The 24,191-nt window shown below is 36.4% G+C and overlaps 1 protein-coding gene across 1 annotated transcript in view; it reads left to right on the top strand.

The window, feature by feature from the left end:
• Positions 1-24,191, top strand: part of LOC149800362 (uncharacterized) — a 176,357-nt gene that overhangs the window by 59,229 nt on the left and 92,937 nt on the right. The window contains exons 14-17 of the mRNA XM_089958398.1: positions 19,977-20,077; positions 21,124-21,206; positions 21,769-22,001; positions 23,006-23,069. Coding sequence (XP_089814524.1) covers positions 19,977-20,077; positions 21,124-21,206; positions 21,769-22,001; positions 23,006-23,069 — 481 coding nt within the window. The remainder of the gene's footprint in view (positions 1-19,976; positions 20,078-21,123; positions 21,207-21,768; positions 22,002-23,005; positions 23,070-24,191) is intronic.

The following is a 24,191-nucleotide window of genomic DNA, read 5'->3' on the forward strand; positions in this document are numbered from 1 at the left end:
TATAAGTTTAGTTTAACAGGTACTGTATGGATGACACTGATATCAAATAGACACAAGTCATGTAAGTTTAGTTTAACAGGTACTGTATGGATGACACTGATATCAAATAGACACAAGTCATGTAAGTTTAGTTTAACAGGTACTGTATGGATGACACTGATATCAAATAGACACAAGTCATGTAAGTTTAGTTTAACAGGTACTGTATGGATGACACTGATATCAAATAGACACAAGTCATGTAAGTTTAGTTTAACAGGTACTGTATGGATGACACTGATATCAAATAGACACAAGTCATGTAAGTTTAGTTTAACAGGTACTGTACGGATGACTGATATCAAATAGACACAGGACGTGTACGTCTAGTTTAACAGGCACTGTGTGGATGACCCTAATATCAAACAGACACAGGTCATGTACGTTTAGTTTAACAGGTACTGTGTGGATGACCCTGATATCAAATAGACACATGTCATGTACGTTTAGTTTAACAGGTACTGTACGGATGACTAGATCAAATAGACAAAGGTCATGTGATATTATTTGGTGAGAATTTTCATGATTCAGGTGGAAAAGTATTTTAAAGTAATTCAAAAACCTATTTGTTATTTGGAGTTCATGTTATGCATTTTTGATGGCACCTTCATACTACTTATATAAATGAACAGTCGTGACATGTTATAATATCTGATCGTGGAGAGAGAGAGAGAGAGAAGGGAGCCACTGAGATGAAGGGAGCTAGAGAAAGAAAGAGATTAAGGAAGAGAGAGATGTCTAGAAAGAGATGAAAAGAGCTAGAGAGAGGGAGAGACAGTAATGATGATAGAGAAACAGAGAGAAGAAAAAGAAAAACGAAACAGGCATAACTATGAAAATATATCCTTCAGTAAGAGACATAATGTTTTAGAAACCCATGCCTATTAGTAACGTCCAAAACAGAGCAATAATTTCAGATGCATACGTCGTGAGAACATTTTGCAAACATTAAAAATATCATTGCAGAGAAACGAGCATTTACATATTTACGAAAATGATAGCATCAACTTCAAAAGTATTGAATTATAAACGCAAGAAACAAATAAATACGGCGTTGTAAAATCTATACATGTTGTAGAGTCCTGCAAATAGGTTATTAAATTATACAGATATTTAGAAACAAGATCTACCTATGCAGGATAAAGATTGCCCAAAATTTATTTAAGGGGCGTTGGTAGCACAAGGAAATAGCCCGATGATCAAAGGGTGAGCGAGTTTTGATTCCCACCATCGGAACGATTCAGATCGGCCACCCTGACCTATTATTGGGCATGTCACTTTTCTCTACACACCTTTGTACTATATCGTTTTCAAAGCCTTACTCTGTAAATCATAACACAGATCATTCTGAGAAACATTTAACCTCTCTCTCTCTCTCTCTCTCTCTCTCTCTCTCTCTCTCTCTCTCTAAACAATGCAACTCACGGCAGGTCTCCAATTCAATCCACCCTTCCTGGCAACAACAACCAGACTGGTAAAAAACAAACTCCATATCTACTCAAACCCAATTGATAAACACAGTATATTCAATTGATAAACACAATATATTCTTCCATCCAGTTGTCATCCAGAACATTGCATTAGAAATATCCTATACAGCCAGGCACTGAGGATACGCAGAATCTGTTCCGACGATGAAACATTCCAAAAACGATCTGAAGAGTTATCTTAACATTTGATGAACTGAGGCTACGACAAAGACCTGATAGCGGAGGAAACACAATGGGCTAAACAAACAACCCGCAATGACCTACTACAATATAGAGAGAAATGAAAGGTCGTTCGTATACCATTTATCCTTACCTACCCCAGAATAGGTAAAATCATCATTGGCCTATCGTGGAATCGTATGACACACTATGTTAATTCTCCCGAACAAACCAGTAGTAGCCTACTGCAGGCCTAAAAACCTCAAAGACATCCTAGTCAGAGCGAAGCTAACGCCAATAACATGTTAAGACCACCCCAGCAACTCTGGTCACTGCGACGATAAAAGGTGCAATCATCTGTCAACATATAATAGAGTTCAGCAAATGCTCTAGATGTAATGTTTTCCCTATCACATGGATGATCTGTGATGTAACACTAATCGCAATTGCTCACAACCCTTACTGCAGTTCTGAAACCTGGAAAGAAAAGGAATCTTACTGCCTTAAAACATTAAACCAAAAGATTTAGTTTGGGTTTTTATATATTTCCAGGCGCTTTATATAATTGAAATCAAAAACAAAGTTCCAGTTTAGATATATAGTGCGTAGATTATATTAGTTCTAAAATCCATCTACGGAAAAGTAAGTTTTGAGCCTTTGAGCAGCAGAGAGGGTGAACAGACCAAATTACCCGAGCAAACCCTTGTGTTTAGACCAAAAAAAATCCGTGCTCGTTCATATAGGTCATACCACGTCTACGATTATTGTTTGTCCCAAACAAGATTGTAGACGAACCCTCTCTGCTGCTATTCATGTTGCAAAAGAAATTTTTACCACCATATCAAGTTTGATGAATATTTCTCAACGCGTTCTCCTCATCTGTTTCATCTTTATTTGTTCTATGTTTCAAGTAATATTCAAGTTCTGATGGTGGTTTTGGATTTATGTTCTTTCTTTTTCTGTAATAGTTCATCAAACTTCTGTATCGATCTCCACCGCAAGTTTTGCAAATCTGATATAATCCTCTAACGCCGTTGTTACATCCAACACAACTTCGTGGACCAGCATGAGGATTTTTCTTTAAAATATAATTATGTTTTTTACAATATTCTCCACGACACCTTTTGTTGCATTTATTTGTTGTTCCTTGAATTAACCACGCACAGTTGTTCATTATATGAATGATATCTGTTTAATTAAATTTACACCCCTTCTGCTGATATCAATTAAAAAATTGTTATATTTAAAATAATGGTATATCCAGAATCTCATACTGCAAGAATCGCACGAGAACGATTAGAAGCAATTAAAAAATTTCTTCCTGTCAGAGACTCATTTAGAAAAAATCTACAACCGCAGCAAGAAGCACAAGTTGAGTACGAAGAAGAAACTAAAATACTGTTTAAACCCGTCACTGCAGCTACTGAAAAAGTTACAACTGTCATCAAAGAAGATCTTCTTCCGGTATCAAAACAAACAGCAGAACAAACCGAAAAAATAGCAAGAAGAACTAAACAAACAAAGAAGATTTTACGAGATCTTCCAACTGATATAGCTGCGGCTCAGCCTCCACCTGTTGGAGAGGAAATACTTGAAAGTATTGGAAAACTTCGTACTGAAGTCGCCGACGTGCAAAAAGAACATGCACCAGAACCCGAACTAGTAGAAAAAAACGTGGAATTGATTGCATAATTTAGGAAAGGGGTTGTTGAAGAAATTAGAAATACTAAAAGAGAACAATTACCCGAAGCAATATTAAATATACTATTTAACAAATCTAGTATTTTAAAACCCCATTATGAAAAAGTAAATGATGATAATCTTATTAAATATATATATCGCGTATATTACAACAAAAAACAAGCTAGAGGTCAAGAATATGAAATTATTAATGAAGAAGTAAAAAGACTTTATAGAGAGAGACTGAAACAACTAAAACAAGAACAACTCGCCCAGCAGAAACTTCCTCCACCTTTACAACAAATAGAACAACAGCAATTGATGTCAAAACCATCTAGAGAGAAAAGGAAGCAGATGGCAAAGGAAATGAAGCGAAAAGCAGAAGAAAAATGGAAACAAGAAGAAGAAATATTTAGAGATATAGAAACTAAACAACAGGAGAAATTGCGTTCACTGGGTAAAGAAAGAGATCCTGACGATGATCCTCCAAGCGCTGTAGGAAGTGGATTCCTGACGAGATCAGAAGGAAATAATTTTGTTTGTCCTGATAATATCATTAATGATGTATCACGGTTAGAAGTTCTCATAGGAGGAAAACGTGCCGGAAATAATTCACCAGAAATAATTAATGAAGCAGCTGATATTTGTCGGCGAATATTTCAAGACGGTATCATGGATATCGGAGTTTACCGAGAACTTATCGATGAACTTGTTGATGACTAATTGTTAGATAAATGGTAAATTAAAAAAGATGATCATACATAATAATCATCGTAAACCTGTACAGGTCAGAGCGGTGAACTCACGATTACCAATCTACAGAGCTACTTACGGAGATGGACTTGGTGATGTTGTGCGGGGATTATTCACAAGGATAGCTCCAAAAGCAGCACCCGTTGCAAAACAAATATCGATGAAAGCTATCGATATTGTTCGTGAAAAAGCTCCTGGAGCAATTGTCAATGTTGCTGCTAAGGCGTTTTCGGCAATCAAAGAAAGACTAGCGCGATTATTGCGACGAAAACAACAACCACCAGTGAAACTGGCAAGTACTGAAATTATGCCCGCAGACGTAAGTAAAATAATAAATCAGGCTGCAAATCAAAAACTAGCGGAATTATCTAAAGAGGCAGAAAGAAATATAACATCAAATTTGATAGATCAAAGACTCAGTGAATCAGGAAATAATATTTCAAGCATGATATCAGGAAGTGGAGTTTCCAAACACTGTTTTCGTGTTAGACGAAAATAATTATAATAAAATGTTTAAACGTGAATCCGATGAAGCATTTGATATGGAGGCACCTGTCCTTAAAGATGAATCGGTACGTGATTATCAGTTTTATTCTTATGAGGCACGAATACCAGATCAACGTGGAAGAATTGAACTACAAGTTCATGATACAAGTAGATACTTTTTACCCGCTGAGGCTTTTCTTGAGGTAGAAGGTACAATTATAAAAACGGATGACACTAATTACGGAGGTGCAGTAAAAGTTAGTTTTGTCAACAATGGGATTATGGCGTTGTTTGATAGCGCCACTTATATGATCGATGGAACAAATATTGAATCGATTCAGAAAGATGTAGACGTTGCTACAACAATAATAGGATTAGCAAGATATTCTGATGATTATACAAGATCAGCAGGTCCTACAATGATGTTTGTGAAAGATAACTCCAATAACCCTGAAAGCGATCCGTATAATATAAGACGACCAAGAAATTTTGCCAGTAACGCTGATGCTGATGTGACCCCAGTGGTTCATGGTTCTAGCGGAAATTTCAACTTGGGATTTGCAGCACGTAGAAGTATGTTGATAGGAGACAATAGAAGATTTTCATGTGCAATTGCACTATCGCATATTTTTGGATTTTGTAGAAATTTTAGAAAGGTTATTTTTGGAGCTAGACACACGGTTGTTCTTGTGCGAAAAGGTGATGATAACGATGCTCTGTGGAGACCTGTTGGTGATGCTGGTAAAGTAATATTGTCTAAACTTTCACTGTGGATGCCGGTAATGACTCCAACGATCGCAGTAGAACAAAAATTAATTTCTTTCATGGACACTGGTGGTAAATCCTTATTGTCATGGTTAACAACAAGCACAGATAGTATACAAACTAACGTTATCGGTCAGTTTACATGGCATATAGCATCACAACAGGGTGTTTCTGCACCGCGACATATTTTTGTTGCGTTTCAGGAAATTAATCGATTAGGCTCACAAGTTCACTCTCATATGATATTTGATAAACTAGGTATCACAGATATTTCCTTATGGGTAAACGGACAACAAGAACCAACAGAAAATATACAACTAAATTATGAACAGAATCGTATAGGACGTGCATATCATCGTTTAATGTCATTCATGGGACGTGATCAAAATGTTGATACCGGTTTGCAAATATCACAATATGATTTCAGAACTTTGTATCCGATTTATTATTTTTCACTGGAACATCTTGATCTATCAAAACAATCTGTCGTTGATGTACATCTTAAAGCAACATTGAATACAGGTGGTGCTAATCATAGAGCAATCGCGGTCATACTCAGCGATAAAGCCATGTTACTTGAAGGTGGTAGTGGTCGAATGAGAGTCGTTGATGCACCAGTGGAAAATCTCTAATTATTCAGAAAAATATTATTTATATAAAAATGTCGTATAGTCATGTTAATGTTACTCTGACTCCCGGTCAGGTCAAAAAGCTTCAATCAAAAACCACCAGCAAATGCGGAACTAAAATATCACTAAAACGAGATCAGATGGGTGGTGGTCCAAACAAATTATCGTTGACAAATAATCAGATTAAACATTTCAATAAAGCCCTAGAATCAAAAACTGGAGTTCAATTACGTCTTTCTCCGAGCGCCATCAAAGACATGGTTAAAACGGTGGTACATTTCCACTTCTCGCGGCTATTCCAGCGTTAATAGCTGCTGCCGCTCCAGCCGTAGCAAAAGCAGCCGCGTTAGGTGCTGTTGGAACAGCTGCTGGAATGGCTCTAAAGAAAGCAACTGGTGGACGATATAGCAAAAAAAAAGGGACGCGGTCTAAGATTACCGGGATCTCGCTGGGGAAGAGGTCTGAGGCTCCCACGTTAGATGTTCCAGCATCAAATTTTGATTTACTTGATGCTGCTAAACGATTAAAAATAAAAGCCTTTAGAGGTGTTTTTATGCGAGATCAATTACTAAAACAACCAAACAAACTCGAAACAGGTATTATTAATCTAGACTCGACTTCAGGACCCGATACTCATTGGGTATCATACGCGGTTGATCCACGTGGAATTGTTTATTTCGATTCATACGGGTTAGCTCCACCTGCTGAATTTATCAAGTATGTCGCACCACTTCACGCGCAAGTTTGGTATTCAACGCTACCCACACATTCAATGACAGATCCGCCAATATGCGGCCGTGAAGTAATTAATGTACTCGACGCTATATCAAAATCATCCAAACCGCCACATAAAGTTGTGCATGATTATACAAGCAACCGATTCGTTGCGCGTAAAGCGTTTTAAATAGATCTTGGATCTTAAAATATAATGGTTGATATTTACGGAAGAAGATCTTCCCGCGTTAAGAGAAAATCCGGCGATGTTGATCTGTCAAAGTATGCGACTAAAGATGAACTTGCTGATATCATGAGCCTGGCTGGAGTTGACCCAGATGAGGTCGTTATTTTTCAAGATCGATATGGTAAACTAAAAACGAGTAATATCAGATGGAATGATATAGTTCGACGAGTACTTGGTGCAGCTACAGATAGTATTCCTGTGTTTACTGACGGTGGTAGAATCAGAGATTCAAGTGTATCGTTTACAACCATCAGAGATGAAATTGCAAGAAGCGTTGCTAATCGCGTGAAAAATACCGGTGACACAATGACGGGTGAACTCAGCATGAACGGAAATAAAATAGTAGTTTTAAGAGATCCAACATCCGACGAAGATGCAGCAACAAAAAATATGTCGACAACGTAGATAGTAAATTATCCACGTTGCGGGTCGAGTATGACGTTCACGTGGGCGCTTTTGGAAGATTTCGCAGAAACCATCAAAGAACCACAGAAGAATTCTTCGGCATTCCGCACTCCGTTGACATGAAACTTTCTGATATCAAGACGAACATCGACACGATCAAACAAACACAGCAAAACATCGTAGCGGAAATTCCTGATATCGTTAATAAAACCAATTTGATTAAAATTCCAGCCGGAATAACTCCTGGGCATATCACAAACATCGTATGCACTGTATCATCCGGATTCGCAACATGGTCGCAGCAAAATAAAACCATCAAATATACCGCAACAGTCACTGGCGTGTACAGGTTGTCTGTGTTCAGTGGTGCAAAATTTAAAATATTTACAACGTATCTATGGCATCATTCAACGGATAGGTTTTCCGGGGTTGTATCTGTTATATTAAATAGCGGAACCGAAGAAATATTTATTCTGGAAGCAGATGATGAAACATTAGACTCAACATCTTACTGGTGGTGTTTGGAATTTGTAGCTGAAACACCTCAATTGGTTACTGCATAAAAATATATGGACGGTGCACAATACAGATACAATCAAGCGCGTGAATGACAGGCGGCGCTAAAAGATCAAGTCGAACAATATACAGTAAAAGTACAAAAATATCGACGACGATTAGTTATCGTTGATGTGATTGTTTATTCAGTATCCGCTGTTGTTGCTGGAACTGGTGTGATATTATCAGCGGTGACAATGATGACACCAGCAGCCGTAACTATTTGTATTTCAGCAGCAACAACGATTTCAGGTGTGCTTCATATCATCACAAAAAAAATATGCACCTGCATGAATGAAAAATTATCCGACTACATGATAAGATTGCATACAGCGACGGTCGCATACTCGAAGTTATCTTCGCTGTTATCAGCGAGTCTCAGTGATGGAATTATATCTGATGTCGAGTTTTCAATGATGACTAAAATATACGACGAAGGTATCGGTATTAAAGACATAAATACTAATAATGACAGAATTACTCCAGCAGATCGTGACTAACACAACTCCGCCAAAGATAACGATGATCTCGGTAAGTTCAACTAATCCTGAATTTAGTATTAACTTTCCTACTGCAATTCCAGTAAAAGATATAGCATTAGCTCAATTACGGGTATATTACAGCTGGCCAAATATCAGATCAAAATCATTTAATGGTACACCAGCAAATAATTTGCTTGTATTTGCTAACAAGAACAAACCAGATGGTACTCCTGACTGGATAGATGTTGGAATACCCACTGGTAGTTATGAGATCGAACAAATCAATGAGGAATTTCAACGTAGAATAAAATCAATAACCGGAAAAGAAGCAAAAATATCAATTAACGTTCATGAACCGACGCTGTCCTCGACGGTTGAGATACATTCTGCTGATTATGCCGTTGATATCTATCAATCCACGATAAGATCCGTACTAGGTTGGCCAGATGTTCCCCCGGTGTATGAAGGACCACCAGAACCGAAAAAATCTGATTTTACGTCAACAAGTAGCTCTAGTCACGAAGTTACAATGAGAGATCTTTGGTGGTGGTGGCGTGGACCTCGAACTTGGGATGATAGTTTGGATGATTTGATTGGTTATGGTGGTGACATATTTTCAGCTTTACCAGAAGATAAAACCCCTGGCCATATTCATGAACACGAAATTGAAAGAACTATTGACGTTTCCAATCTTGATCATGAAGATCAACTAAATAAACTACGTGAACGTCTCACTGAGTATCTTTTCGATATAACATCTCACGAGACACGAGGGGAAATTATCAAACAAATAGAAATTCTGCATTATATCGCAGAAGCTATGGAACGCACTCGCAACAAAATTATAGACATAATTTTAAAATCATCTCCTGCTCCCAAAAAGTTTTTAATTGATAAATATAAAATCAAGGAATCTGATATACCGACGTTCAAATTTCCCGATTATGACCCGGACGCTCGGAGAAAATCTGTCAATGATGTCATTGATGAATATTTTCCTAAAATACTCGAGGCATGGAAAAAAACTAACACCACCTCCAACTGTTCTCAGACATAATAATGATCCATACGGCGGCGGCAGGCACGTTTCTCCGGGAATCGTTAATATAACCAGCACGATTGTGGTCAATCTGGTTTGTGACGTAGTCGATGGCAGCTATCAAATAGACCTCGGAAAATCAAATCAGGCTCATCAAGGATACATCCTATATACATTTACACCACAAGTTCCCCCTGGAAGTTTAATCGTGCAAGAACCAACTAATCCTGTGTATCTGCGGTGTCACAATAATATGTTAACACGAACAAATTTTAAGCTCACAGACCACCTTAATCGCTTAATTGACATGCGTGGAGAAGAGCTTGTGATAAATCTGTATGTGAAATCTTAATTAATCCAGTAAATGTTATATAATGTACCAGCACGTGATTGTTTTTTATACACTTGAAAAACGCCATCAGAACAGTGTTTTCAAAACACAGAGCAATTTAGCGTTAATTTAGTTATTGATGAATACGGAAGCGAGAACAGTTAGATGAGCTCCGCCGAGATCATCTGTAGAGAGATCAGATTCTAAATTATACACACTCCTGTATTAAACTCGATCAACTTAAAAAAATAATATTTCAGAATAAATAAATATAATCACTGATGGGATAAATTACACAAATTAATCAATTTTGTACAATCTGAAATGAATCAATCTGATGGGGTGGTTGGTACTGAAAATTACACAAATCAATCAGTTTGCTAATTCTGATGGGGTAATTGGTACTGAAAATTATACAAATCAATCAGTTTGTTAATTCTGATGGGGTAATTGGTACTGAAAATTATACAAATCGATCAGTTTTCCAAAAAATACTACCAAAAAAAATATTGTATTATTATTCTGAAATATTTTTCTTATTATTCTGAAATATTTTATTTTTTTGTGAATCAATCTGATGGGGTGGTTGCTACTCAAAAGTATGCAAATCAATCAGTGTGCTAATTATGATGGGGTGGTTGGTACTTAAAAGTATAGAAATCAATCAGTTTTCCAAAAAATATTTGTAAATTAATTCTGATGTGATATACAGTGAGGGAAATTATATTACTACTCAGTCGTTACCCGCTGACATAATTTTTCTTAAGTATCTTATGCGGGTACTGATTGTTTGTTTTTTTTTGTTTCGTATTCGCTGGATAATTCCGACCTGATCTTTTCTATTGCAACAGAAAGAGGAATAAATTCATTTACTTGATCATCGTTCACCATAGCCAGTGACTGAAACATAGCTGCCTGAATCCGCTTTATGAACTTATATTGAGATGATAGAACATACTTATTTTCATTTTTAAGTTCTTGTAACGTTTCAAAATCAGATATTATTTTTTCAGGATTTAGTTCATCAGATATATTAATTCCGTTTTCTTCTAGTTTTTAATAGCAGAAATAATGTCTTTGATATTTTCATGGTTCATTATATAATATGTAAATCTTTAAAATAAAAAAAAATTATCCCTGAACCCCCTATCGAGTCTTTAGCGAGTTCAAGGTACAGATACACGAAACACTACCCCGCTATGAGAGCCCCTAACCCGTCAAACAACGGTCTAGAGGCCCAAGAGGGTGTGTTTGGTGAAGATATACAATGAAATGGATATATACAATGAAATGGGTATGTACAATGAAATGGGTATATACAATGAATGACGGCACAAACATATATTATGAAACGAGTTTTTTAGCAAGTTCATTAAGTATCAATGAAATGGGTATGTACAATGAAATGGGTATGTACAATGAATAAAGGACATTACAAACATATATTATGAAACGAGTTTTGTAGCAAGTTCATTAAGTATGAAATGAAATATATACAATGAATAATTGAATAAAGGACGGCACAAACATATACGCTCAGCAAAAACCCACCCACAATAATCAAGCCCGTGGGTGATACGAAAATATGTATCAACCACCGGTTGATACGTGGTTGAGTTTTGCTGAGCGGGGGGATCTGGCGGAGCCCCAATTATTATAAAAATCGCAATTATGCGCAAATCACCGACATGTTGTCAGCCATGGGGATTCGATCCTGGACCGCGAGCGTCACAGGCCAATACGATACCGATTGAGCTATCAAATCTTGTTACAAACATATGTTTCGAAAGTTAATATATAGCTAATAATCATTGAAAAGGAACTAATTTCGAATATATTTACTCAAAATACAATTCTGAATTCAAGAAATACGTTTATATGATATATTTTCACCAAACAAAGCTAAATTAAGGAATTTCCTATTTACTATACCACGCCATGTATGATAGAACATCCGGTCTAGATCATCTAATTGCTAGACTGGTCAAAGGGAGTTTACTCGATAAATAAATAATCACACATACATACACAATCTCGCATTATATTTCTGCACTGAACAAGGAAAATGCAACTGATTTTTAATTCCAAACACTATCGTGGATCTATGAGTCAGTACATTGTACACTGGATCTAAAATTAACCCACCACACGATACAGACTAGACGCTGGATTCTGCACTCAGTAGGCTGGAATATACATGTCGGTTTTCTGTAGATTAGATGAAATATACATGTATTCTATGTGTTGCGCTGTTCTAATAGGGCAGAAAAATACACGAACTGTATATTTTTGTTAAGTTAGAAATCATAAATCCTTTCTGTATCCACCAGGCATCACAGACCTTGGATGTTGTATATGATTATGACCATAAATTAACTCCCTTTCGTGAGTCAAAAAATAAGTAGTATAATAATGACAATTTCTGACCCCACCAAAACAATAAATATAATTCGAGGTGGTGATGATAGTTAACAGTACTGAAAGGTGATTTTCTGCTTATATTTTTTTGAGAAAGCAGATCTGGTTATATTTTCTGCTACTCTTTGTACTGAAGACGGATTAATCAAAGTATTTCGCAGCAGAACGTATCGAACGAAATATAATTACTTCGCCAGTTTCTGTGTTTGTGGAATTTACCGCCCTCTTTCCGATTGTTTTACATCTTCCAGTATTACCACATGCAGAGTTCACGCTTTGTGTGACAACATGAAGGTTGGATAAATTATTGTTTTGAGGATCCCCGTCAGCATGATCAATAACAAGACCGTCATTGATCACTCCGAAGAAACACTCATACGTGAATCGATGACAGAGATGGCTTTTCTTTCCTCCCTCACATGTGAACGCTAGATAACCAGAATTAATGACATGACCAATTGGTCTCCTCAACCTACAGTGTCTGATCATGCCATTACGATCTGATTCATAGTTTGTTATTGTGGGATGTGGGACAAATATATTTTGCTCCATATATGCAATAATATTATTTGTTTAAATCATTGTTTGTCTGAAATCTTGATATATAATCCTCCACGGATTTTATAGCGTTTTCACTATTACTAATTTTTTTGTCATAATATCTTTTAAGTTCTCTGAACCGTTTTCCACCGCACTTTCCACATAATTCTGTTTTTCCTCGCACTCCAATACCACATCGCAGACACGGTATTGGTCCTAGACTTCCTCGTCGTATACTTTGTAAGTGCGTCCAACAAAATTCCTTTCTGCAGGATTTGTTGTATCGATTTACTCAGCCGATCATCAACCATTTGCATTGAGACATTGTATATATATATAATTTTCTTTATTTAAATATTTGTTTTAATTATATGAATGAATTTGAGAGATTATCCCAAACTAGGCCTGTTAAATATAAATTCAACCTCGACAGACTATCTTCTGATTTACCAGTACGAGATTTGGTTGATCCGAAAAATAAAAGTTTGATCAATAAAATTCACGACGCCAAGAAAGAATTTTACACGGATGGTGCATCTCATACATGGTCAACGTTCAAGATTATACGCAATACTGTCAAGGACGCCACAATGAATGACAAGCGAGCGGCAACTATCATTAACTACATCGCTGAGTATGAAGGCAATCAAAAATATTTCTTCAGAGTAAACTTTATTGTATTAACAGAAACAGGTAGTTGGATTATCCGTGACAAATATGATCCTGTCCTTGGCAATAATAAAATTGCCATATTAAGTAAAAATTCCAGACCAGGTCTATTGACGGGTATTGACAAACCGTATTATGAGCGAGCGCATCCTGTAACAGCGGTTATTTATGGAATCTATGAGATAAATAAAAAACCCAACGTTGATAAACTGACACCCATGAAATTTTCAAGGTTAAATTGTGTAGTCGAGCGAGTAATAGAACACTTTACAAACGTGATGCGTGGAAACGGATTAACTGATTTAAGACGTAAAAAAATAAACTCGTGGGCTGATTCAGTTAAGGATACCTGTGCTACAATAAAAGATGTTGCTGAGTTAGGAAAAATATTAAAATTTCCAATAACCGTAGCGACAATAACGGGAGGAGTACTGTACGAATCAAAATATAAATCGAAAGGAGCTTCAATAAATATTATTGATCATAACGCGCACGCATGGACCAGCGCAGTAACAATATTTCCACGTGATCGAACTATTAGATTTTACCCCCCAGATATGTTTGATTTTATCTACGAAATAAGTAAAAACGATCCTGTATCGGTATGGTTATTTAAAAGTAATGAGGAAGGTGAATTTGATCAGTTTGTTAGACCAAACGGTGAAATATATCGAACAGAATCTCTCCATGACGAGATGAAAAATCTCGCGGATAAGTTTTTAGAGTGCTTGCACTCCACGGAAAATACTGACAAATTACTAACTAATTGCTTTACCGTTCCATCTGTTGCGGCTCATTTCGCTAGAGAAAGAAATTCATGGAAACCAACACGATTTGATTTACTCGAGGACGTACGCGCAAGTTGCGTCGAATACGGGCATGGCGGATTGTGGAATACCAAGTATAATTACATCGATGTTATTTCGGTTGATATGATTGCATGTTATCCGGGAAGTTTTCTAGGATACGGAGATTGTTCTGTATACTTTAAAAGATTCGGTCACCCTACAAACGAGATGACGCGAGTGGCAATTAATGGACCATTACCTGATTTTGATCTGACTGGATTCGCTTGTGTTGAATCATTCGAGCTTAAGGAAAATCTTCACAAGATTTGTTATGTTTGGTTTGGTAGACATTTTTGTGAAAAACGTTGGGCGCTTATAGTTTTATTACGATATATGCTAGATTGTGCGGCACTGACATCGTTGGTGGTTAGTGAGGCAATTATATCATACCATGCACAGACCGAAGTTTGGTTGCCCATGTCAGATTCTATCAGTGCTGATGAAGTTATTAGCGAGTTTAAGGAAAAATGTCCGGATGTTTCCGAAGATGATATTATCAAAGAAGCTCCTAAAATTCTCGAGATTAAACTCAAAAACGCAAAAGATCTCGGTAGAAAAAGTATAGGTAAATTTACTCAGGGTGGTGCTTATGATCATAAAAGACATCACGCACGATTAATTTTAGATGATGCCGAGTACGATTTTATAATCGCTGATACAACAGCGAGAAATATATTTGTAAATCGAGAAAGTGTTTATTTATCCAACGGAACAAAATTGGGTACGATCGTTAGTTATATAAATGATATCTCCCCACAGTATACTCATCTAAGATCTTCCATGTTGGCTTATGTTTCTATAAATTTATTATCGATGATTAATAGATTTCCTGAAACCGCAGTCAGATAGGGCAACAGATTCGTTTTATATTTCGAGTAAATATTTAGAGTCTGTTATGAAATTTACAAGTAATGATGAACGATGGAGTTCGTGGAGAATAAAAAAGGAAATATTACACAATTATACAGAATCAGCAGATGTTCCGATGAGACATTTTTATCGTAAGTGTAATAAAATATCAGAAATGTCGAAAGCGCCATCGTTGAGTGATCCAATAACTAGATATAAGACAGTATATCTCAATGGACCTGGTGGATGCGGCAAAACGACTCGAGCGATTAATGATTTTAGAAATTCAGACATGATCGTGCTGACACCCACACATAGACTTGCACGGGAGATGAAACAACGGCAAGCACAATCGTGCACGTATCATAGTTTCTTTCGGTGGCGCGGGGATACATGGACTCCTGAACGAATGGGAGAAAAGTATATACCTAAAATAATTATTTGGGACGAGATATGTACGGTGTCATTGGATACATTAAAAATGTTTCTTGATTGGTTGTTGACGAAAAATACCGCTGTGGTGGTGTGTGGCGATCATGGTCAACCGTCGCCTTTTGTTGGACCATCTCCACATGATTGGTTAAAAAATTACGAAGAAATAGATGATAATCATAGAGCTCTTGATGCAAATTTAAAGGAATTTAAAAAATTAATCAGATTACAATCAAACAAAATTCAGTGTGAAATAATACGCGGAGTAATCTCAGAGACATCAATGAGTGATTTTTTGAATTTATGGAGACCCAACGATTTGATCGTAGCAAGCAGAAAAATAATCAGAGACGATTTACAACAGCAGTTATTTCAGCTGCATAAAGAAAAATATTTGGAATTACCCGTACCGTTATGTTACAGACCATCAGATACACGAAAACAGAATATTAATGTTGATATTCCAGGACAGACTGAGAATCAAAATCTCGTATTAAATGATATTGTCGCTGTTGATATCAGTGTGGTCGAAGATGCATTACGCGCTGACAAATCTCCATGGGTGTTGGGATACGCTATGACGATCCACTCGTCTCAGGGATTAACTATTTCTGACACACGAGTCTGGATTGTAGACGATCACATCGAGTGGTCAAATTTAGTTTATTTAGCGGTATCGAGGGTTAGAAAAATATCTCAATTACGTAGAATTATAATTGCTGAAATCGTTAATAAATTCAACGTCATTGATGATGATATAATAAGAAAAAAATTAATCGGATACAAACAATCTGATAAAAAATAAACGCGACTTTGATCTTGATGTTGAATTTATTATTGAGTTAAAACAGCAGAAGAATAATCATTGCGCAAGTTGCAATTGTATAATGCTGTGGCGGTATTCGAGTAATGATTCAAGACAATTTACCGTAGACAGAAAAGATAATAGTCGCGGTCATACACGAGAAAATACCATGTTGACCTGTCTTGAGTGTAATCGACGTAGAGGCGCTAGTGCTAGTTAAGTGATCGCGGTGATAATTGTGTATCCGTGGGAATTATTTGTAGTTGCTCACGTACAAATCCACGTTGAGGAGCAGCCGAATCTAGTCTGTAGATTGCAGGTCTACCTGGAGATCATGTCACGGTGGATATTTTGTGTGTGGTAACACTCCAAATAGGATCAGTCGCTCTCGCGATACCACCTTCAAGTTCACCCGGTTCATATAAATATCTAACTGTAACATCACCCAATATTTTTTGTTTTTCAGCACCTTTTCGTTGTGTTGGTATATTTTTTTGTGTGACTGCGCTAATGGGTTTCATGTTGGTTGTTCGTGTGATCTCGCTATTTAATGCAGCTATCACGCTTGGTAATCTTGCAACCCATTCAAGAGATCTTTTATCTTGAATAAATTCCTTCGCGTATTGATATCCAAATAACCGCTCAGCGAGTGTTCGATTAAATCGCTCAACAATTGCCTGATCACGGTGAATTGCAGTATGACCTCGTCGTATTTTGGTATTATGTCGTTTCATCAACGATGATACTGGACCAAGAAATTCCTTACCAGGATCAACCTGTAGCAGCTGTGGCCATCGCAGACCACCTTGTGGTCCACCACCTCGTTGATAAATTCGTTCAAATGCATCGGCTACTTCAGATGATGTTTTCGTTGATAGCGGCTCTGCCTCTTTATATCTACTTGCAATATCAACTACAGTTAACGCGTACTTGTACGTTTTTCCACGCACAGTATCATGTGGTAAAAACAGAATATCTGCTTGATGAACTTCATTAGGAACACTAACATCGAAATACGCGTACTGAATTCGTTTCGGTGGTGGTAGATAAATTTGCCATATTGCCTGTTTGGATAACCACGCGCTAGCAGTAGAATGTTTAACCGCTGCTGCATCAGCGAGTTTACCAATTGCTGCTTTGCCTCTCCAATATCCTTTTGGTGAATAATAAATTAATTCCATTATTAATTACCAGCCCCAAACGCTAATTTACCTTTCATCGCAGATCTTACTAACCAACTAGCTAATGATTCTCTGATATTTTTATTTTTTATGGAATTTAACGCGTGAATTAATTTCACATCTGCAATATGCCTATCCTGTAGATTTTTACTCTTAGACGCAACATCATGAATATGACAAGCTCGATCAATAGCGTTTACTGGTTCCTCGCCTGGTTTTGGTTGATCTTGATTATCGAGCCTGATATCAAGTCGAGTACCAGGACCGCAATAACTATATCCTGGTAGATGTTTTTCTCCTGGGTATTTAGCCTATAGAGTACCCGGAAACTTTGACATCAAATTAGCAACATCACCACCGCGCTTATTAGGTAAAAACGAAAATTTCTTTCTACTGCATACAGAACATTTTCCACCATAAGCTATTTTTTTATTTCTTGTTATAACTGTAGCTAAATCAGTAGTCGGAGTTTTAACTCTACAGCGTAAACAATATAAATTCATGTTATAATATATATGGATATAATTGATTTCTCAGCAACTCGGCAGCGAGAACCTGTTAAGCATCATCCTGCGCTACCTAATTCCATCAGAATGATTATCATAGGACCATCTGGATCGGGTAAGACGCAGTTATTACTTTATCTGATAATGAGATGGTTGAAATGGGATAAATTATATTTGGTAGCACCATCCGCTGATGATCAACGATGTTATGAAGTATTAAAAGATTTTAACGAAAATGCAAGATTACTGGACAAAGATAATGATGTTATAGAGTTTATAACATATTGATGAAGCACCGTCCGTTGATTTTTTTAGACAGGTTTATTAATAATTTAGTTGTGTATGATGATGTGATGCTGGATAAACAATCAAATCCAGCCAGGATATTTTCTCGCGGCAGACATAAAAATACAGATGTTATCTATGTTACTCAACGATATACACAAATACCAAAAGTAATCAGGGACAACTGTAATATTTTAGTTGTGTTTAATGGCGTAGACACACACACGCTGCGAAATAGTCAACAAACCTGGTGCAGCGGTGACATGGATATAATTAAATTCAGAAATTTCTTTTCACGAGCGCAAGCTACTCCACATGGATTTATAACAATAAATTTACATGATCCTAGAACAAGATATCGTGTGGGTCTTGATAAAATATTTGGATAAATTTAATTAAACAGATATCATTCATATAATGAACAACTGTGCGTGGTTAATTCAAGGAACAACAAATAAATGCAACAAAAGGTGTCGTGGAGAATATTGTAAAAAACATAATTATATTTTAAAGAAAAATCCTCATGCTGGTCCACGAAGTTGTGTTGGATGTAACAACGGCGTTAGAGGATTATATCAGATTTGCAAAACTTGCGGTGGAGATCGATACAGAAGTTTGATGAACTATTACAGAAAAAGAAAGAACATAAATCCAAAACCACCATCAGAACTTGAATATTACTTGAAACATAGAACAAATAAAGATGAAACAGATGAGGAGAACGCGTTGAGAAATATTCATCAAACTTGATATGGTGGTAAAAATTTCTTTTGCAACATGAATAGCAGCAGAGAGGGTTCGTCTACAATCTTGTTTGGGACAAACAATAATCGTAGACGTGGTATGACCTATATGAACGAGCACGGATTTTTTTTGGTCTAAACACAAGGGTTTTGCTCGGGTAATTTGGTCTGTTCACCCTCTCTGCTGCTCTTTTATTATGTTTTCATTTCCAATACACGTCGAATACAATTGCTGACACATTTAATATTAGTGTATATAAGTAAAATCAAGTTCTAGTTGACATTTCTGCTTTGGTCATCTAAGATGTTTCAAACTCAGAATTATAAATGTGTAGGGTGATATTCATCATTGTTAAAACACTACTAGAATTAATGATTTGAACAGTACATCATACGTCTTCCCCTGTCTGACTGTCCTCTGTGTATGTACTAACAATGCCAGAATTAATGATTTGAACAGTACATCATACGTCTTCCCCTGTCTGACTGTCCTCTGTGTATGTACTAAATGGCATTGTTCATTCTGGAGGTTATTGACCAACGGATCGCAATTATTTACACTGACCTTGACCTCATAGACCCCAAATCTGTAGGAAATGTCTTACACTATACGCTGTTCATTCGCAAAGGTTGAGTAAGAAATTTAGCGCTTAACAAGCGTTATTGTGCAACACCCACTTCTGTTTGAACCACAAATTCCTTCTTACTTTGTCCTTTTGAAACTTAAATCAACAGGCCTCTTTAATAACTATAGTAATGTTCAGGTTTGTAATACAGAACTACACTTGCTATGCAAAGCTATTCTTCTTCCAGTCACAGTAACCCTGATCGTTCCTCAGTGACTTTAAAATCAACTTTTCCTTTCTTATCAAAAATATAAGTCATCTATATATTTTGGCAAAGATTAATGCTTCATTTTTCTGCAGACAACTTGAATTATTCTCAAAAGTACCATTTACCCTCAACCTTTACTAGTACGTCATTTATTTTGTCTTCAAGTGCTGGTCAGCCACAAAGTGTAGTCCAGGTTTAGGATTGTGCGAAAAAGAAATATTTTTCGTTAAGTCGTAGTTTTTCTTGACCTTTAACCAATTCAACCTAAGATTGCCAGGTTTCTCCCATATTTTATGTGCAAGCTATAATCAACGTTTGCGCCAAAGAAAATAGTGTTTATGGAACACTAACGCAAACTGCGCGAAAAGACGTTGACGATAAAGAAACAGTCAACTCCAAAAACTATTAAACACCCTCCACATGACGTTATTTCCTTGTCCCAGAGTAACGCATCGAATTAAGCACACTATACAGAATCATTATTTTACCATGCACGTCATCGTACAATAAGGGGGCAGGGGCCAGATTTATGTACAAATTAAATGCCGCAATCAGCGATCTAGTAGAAAAAATCATAAAACATCAAATACACGAGTGAGGACAAAAAAGTCCATATTTTTGGATACCTATATTAAAACAAAGCGTGAGAATATTATACACTTGACCAGAGAAGTCAATGGCAGTTCATAGCAGAAGTTTATGCACCCCAATCCCAAATTTATAAGTGCAATTTTCATGTCGGAAAGGTCATTTTTGACACCGTATGATTCTTACAGTGCAAACTTATTCTAGCCCTTTTCCTAGATGACAATTCTGCAAAACAGTGTGTACTAAACAGGCTGATGCAATAGAACATTTTTGTCGTCCAAGCCGTTTTTGAGATATTCTACTTGCCCCAAACCCATGTCTTTACTGCTATGAGAGGTTAGCTCTACTTCCTAGCCGAATGTTGGTATTTCACTCTCAACATACTGCAGAGTAGCTATAATGTACATGCCTGACATCAATTTCAAGAACAACACAAGAACGAAACACCAAAGTTTACAAATATATCCATATATTTAAACTGTAAGCAATAATAGCTGAAAAAGTCACACCATAGCCTTTAGTTAAGAAATTTGCCAGGGGCCAATGTACCAAACTGGACCCTGCCACCTAAGAGCCGTTCGAAGCTTCTGACAGATGCCGTATTTCCCAACTAACAAGACACGCCTCTACTCATATTCTTATCGTGAACAGGGACGGACAGGCAGAGTATTTATAGATCGCCTTCTCCGTCCTTTTTCCTTACACTCCTCAACAGCTTGTCATTTACGGAACAGGTAAGGAACCTAACCTTAAACACTGTTATGATTTTTGATGACTTGATGATCACATCAGATGAAGTTTCTCTTTATATTGTTCAAGTCAATATGTCAATATGTCAACAGCGTATACCCTGTCATATTCTTTTAGTATGTACGCTGTATCATTGATATACTACGAGATGTATACAATTTCCATTCATAGGAAACGAGGCTTGCCGAGTTTTCTTTTAATTAAAATAATTTACATCTCGTGGAATATCACTGATACAGCGTACATACTATACAGTCATCACAGGTTTAGAAAATATGGAAGAGATAGCCTAATGTTGAAATATAATTATATGTTTAAACCACACACACACACACACACACACACACACATATATATATATATATATATATATATATATATATATATATATATATATATATATATATATATATATATATATATATATATATATATATATATATATATATATATATATATATATATATATATATATATATATCGTCTTAAGGTGATTACCCCTAACAGTAAATATAATAGTGTTTCATCTTGATAAATACTTTTCAGTTCCACGATGAAGTTTATCGCATTAGCAGTGTTGATTGCCTTGGCATCCACCGGGACGGAGGCTAACGTATTTACAGATGTGTTCAATAAACTGAAGGAACAACTTCAGCAACTCGGCCAGTCATTCGGAAACACCTTTCTGCAGCTTGGAAGTACCGCCTTGACTACTGGAGGTAACATTTTGACCCAGGCTCTTGGAGGAGGAGCACAACTGTTGAGTGCTGGAGCCACGCGTAAGTTGTTTCAGCTGATTTCATCTAAAATAACAATATTTACAGATGCACTAGTGCACGTGCTCTTTGCTGGATATTGGTAGGGAAATTTAATTACCGTTAAAAAGAATTTGATGTAGTAACTGTGATGCACATTGACTGTCCAAAGGGACTAATACTACTGGCTGCTGACATATAAAGCGGAGGGCAAAATACATTTAATATTAGTAGTTACGTGGCAGCTGCGGGAAAACTGGTGCGGGTGCTACTTTCCGCACTACAATCCTATGCACGTTATAACAGTCTAACCTTGGGTGGAAGTCAATCACACCTTGTCACTGTGTTGCCGATTCTATTGAGTTGCCCCTGTCTAGTCATTTCCCTCAAATTCTTGTCTTGCTCTATCAGCGTAGCAACACTATTAATATCTTGAAACAAAGTATACAGTAGGAAGTGGATAAATAACATAAAGATATAGTTTCGTTATGATCGACTATGCGTTAAAAAGTGGGGGGGGGGGACTGAAATCATGCTCAGTTAAATGACAATATGCAAACTCTATATTGTCTTCCATTTTTATAAAGGTGGAAATAAACAATTCCTTCTTCCTATCTTAATAGCATTTAACGCCCTTTCATGCCAGTGGCAGATCATTGAGTATATGCGGATTTGAAGAGATGCCACAACATTCCCTGTAGAAAGTTAATTTCACTTTTATTTTAACGTAATATCGTTCCTGATAATGCTAAAATTTACATAATCTGAAGTTTGTGGACAATTAAGAGAAAGACGATTGTAATTTTCCGAACGTTATGGTCTCAAAGACTTTTCTTATCACAGAAAGTCATATATGTATGTGTTGCTTGTAAAAGAAAACTCTTAATATTTATACGGCAGTTCCTTACCGCTATGTATTCTACGTCGTCCCCAATGCTTGAACTGATATCCAGGACTCTCGGTATACGTGTAATTTTGCATTCATGAATCAGAGCCGATTTTAATATGTTCATCGTACTTCCTTCCAGAACTTGCTCAAAGCTTGCTGAATCCATCTGGAACACCAAGCACTGGAACGAAGAGAGCTATAAGGTACTCATGAGTAAAGCGAAGAAATTGTCCCCGTCTGTGTGCGTCTACAGTTGAAATTATGGTGTATTTATATTCAGAATAACCCGAGAACCATTTGATGGAAATGAATGATGTTTGCAGGTTTAATGAAAATTTGTGTCTAATATACTGGTAGATTCTAGTATATTGCCAAATAACTAAAGATAATTTTGTTATTGATCGTTAATCCGTCACTGCCAATTAAATAAATGCATTCATACAAGTAGCTGGACCAGAAACCAATGTAGCCATTGCTTTAAGATCTGAATTATCATTTTCTCTTTTATCGATTTATTTGAGTATGTTACACTGATTCTCAGTATTATTGCTACTATCTAATACTGAGATAGATAATAAATGATATGACATTATGATGGCTTCCATCTAATACTGAAATAGATAATAAAGGCTATGGCTTCTATCTGATACTGAAATAGATAATAAAGGCTATGGCTTCTATATACTACTTAAATAGATAATAAAGGCTATGACAGTATTATAGATAATAAAGGCAATGGCTTCTATCTAATACTGAAATAGATAAAGGCCATGGCATCTATCTGATACTGAAATAGATAATGAAGGCAATGGCTTCTATCTAATACTGAAATAGATAATAAAGGCAATGGCTTCTATCTGATACTGAAATAGATAATAAAGGCTATGCCTTCTATCTAATACTGAAATAGATAATAAAGTCTATGGCAACTATCAGATACTGAAATAGATAATAAAGGCAATGGCTTCTATCTGATACTGAAATAGATAAAGGCTATGGCATCTATCTGATACTGAAATAGATAATGAAGGCAATGGCTTCTATCTAATATTGAAATAGATAATAAAGACAATGGCTTCTATCTACTACTGAAATAGATAATAAAGGGAATGGCTTCTATCTAATACTGAAATAGATAAAGGCTATGGCATTTATCTGATACTGAAATAGATAATGAAGGCAATGGCTTCTATCTAATACTGAAATAGATAATAAAGGCAATGGCTTCTATGTACTACTGAAATAGATAATAAAGGCAATGGCTTCTATCTGATACTGAAATAGATAATGAAGGTAATGGCTTCTATCTAATACTGAAATAGATA

Source organism: Sinohyriopsis cumingii, chromosome 5 (genome assembly GCF_028554795.1).
Source record: "Sinohyriopsis cumingii isolate HCF-2022 chromosome 5, ASM2855479v2, whole genome shotgun sequence".
Lineage (NCBI taxonomy): Eukaryota > Metazoa > Mollusca > Bivalvia > Unionida > Unionidae > Sinohyriopsis > Sinohyriopsis cumingii.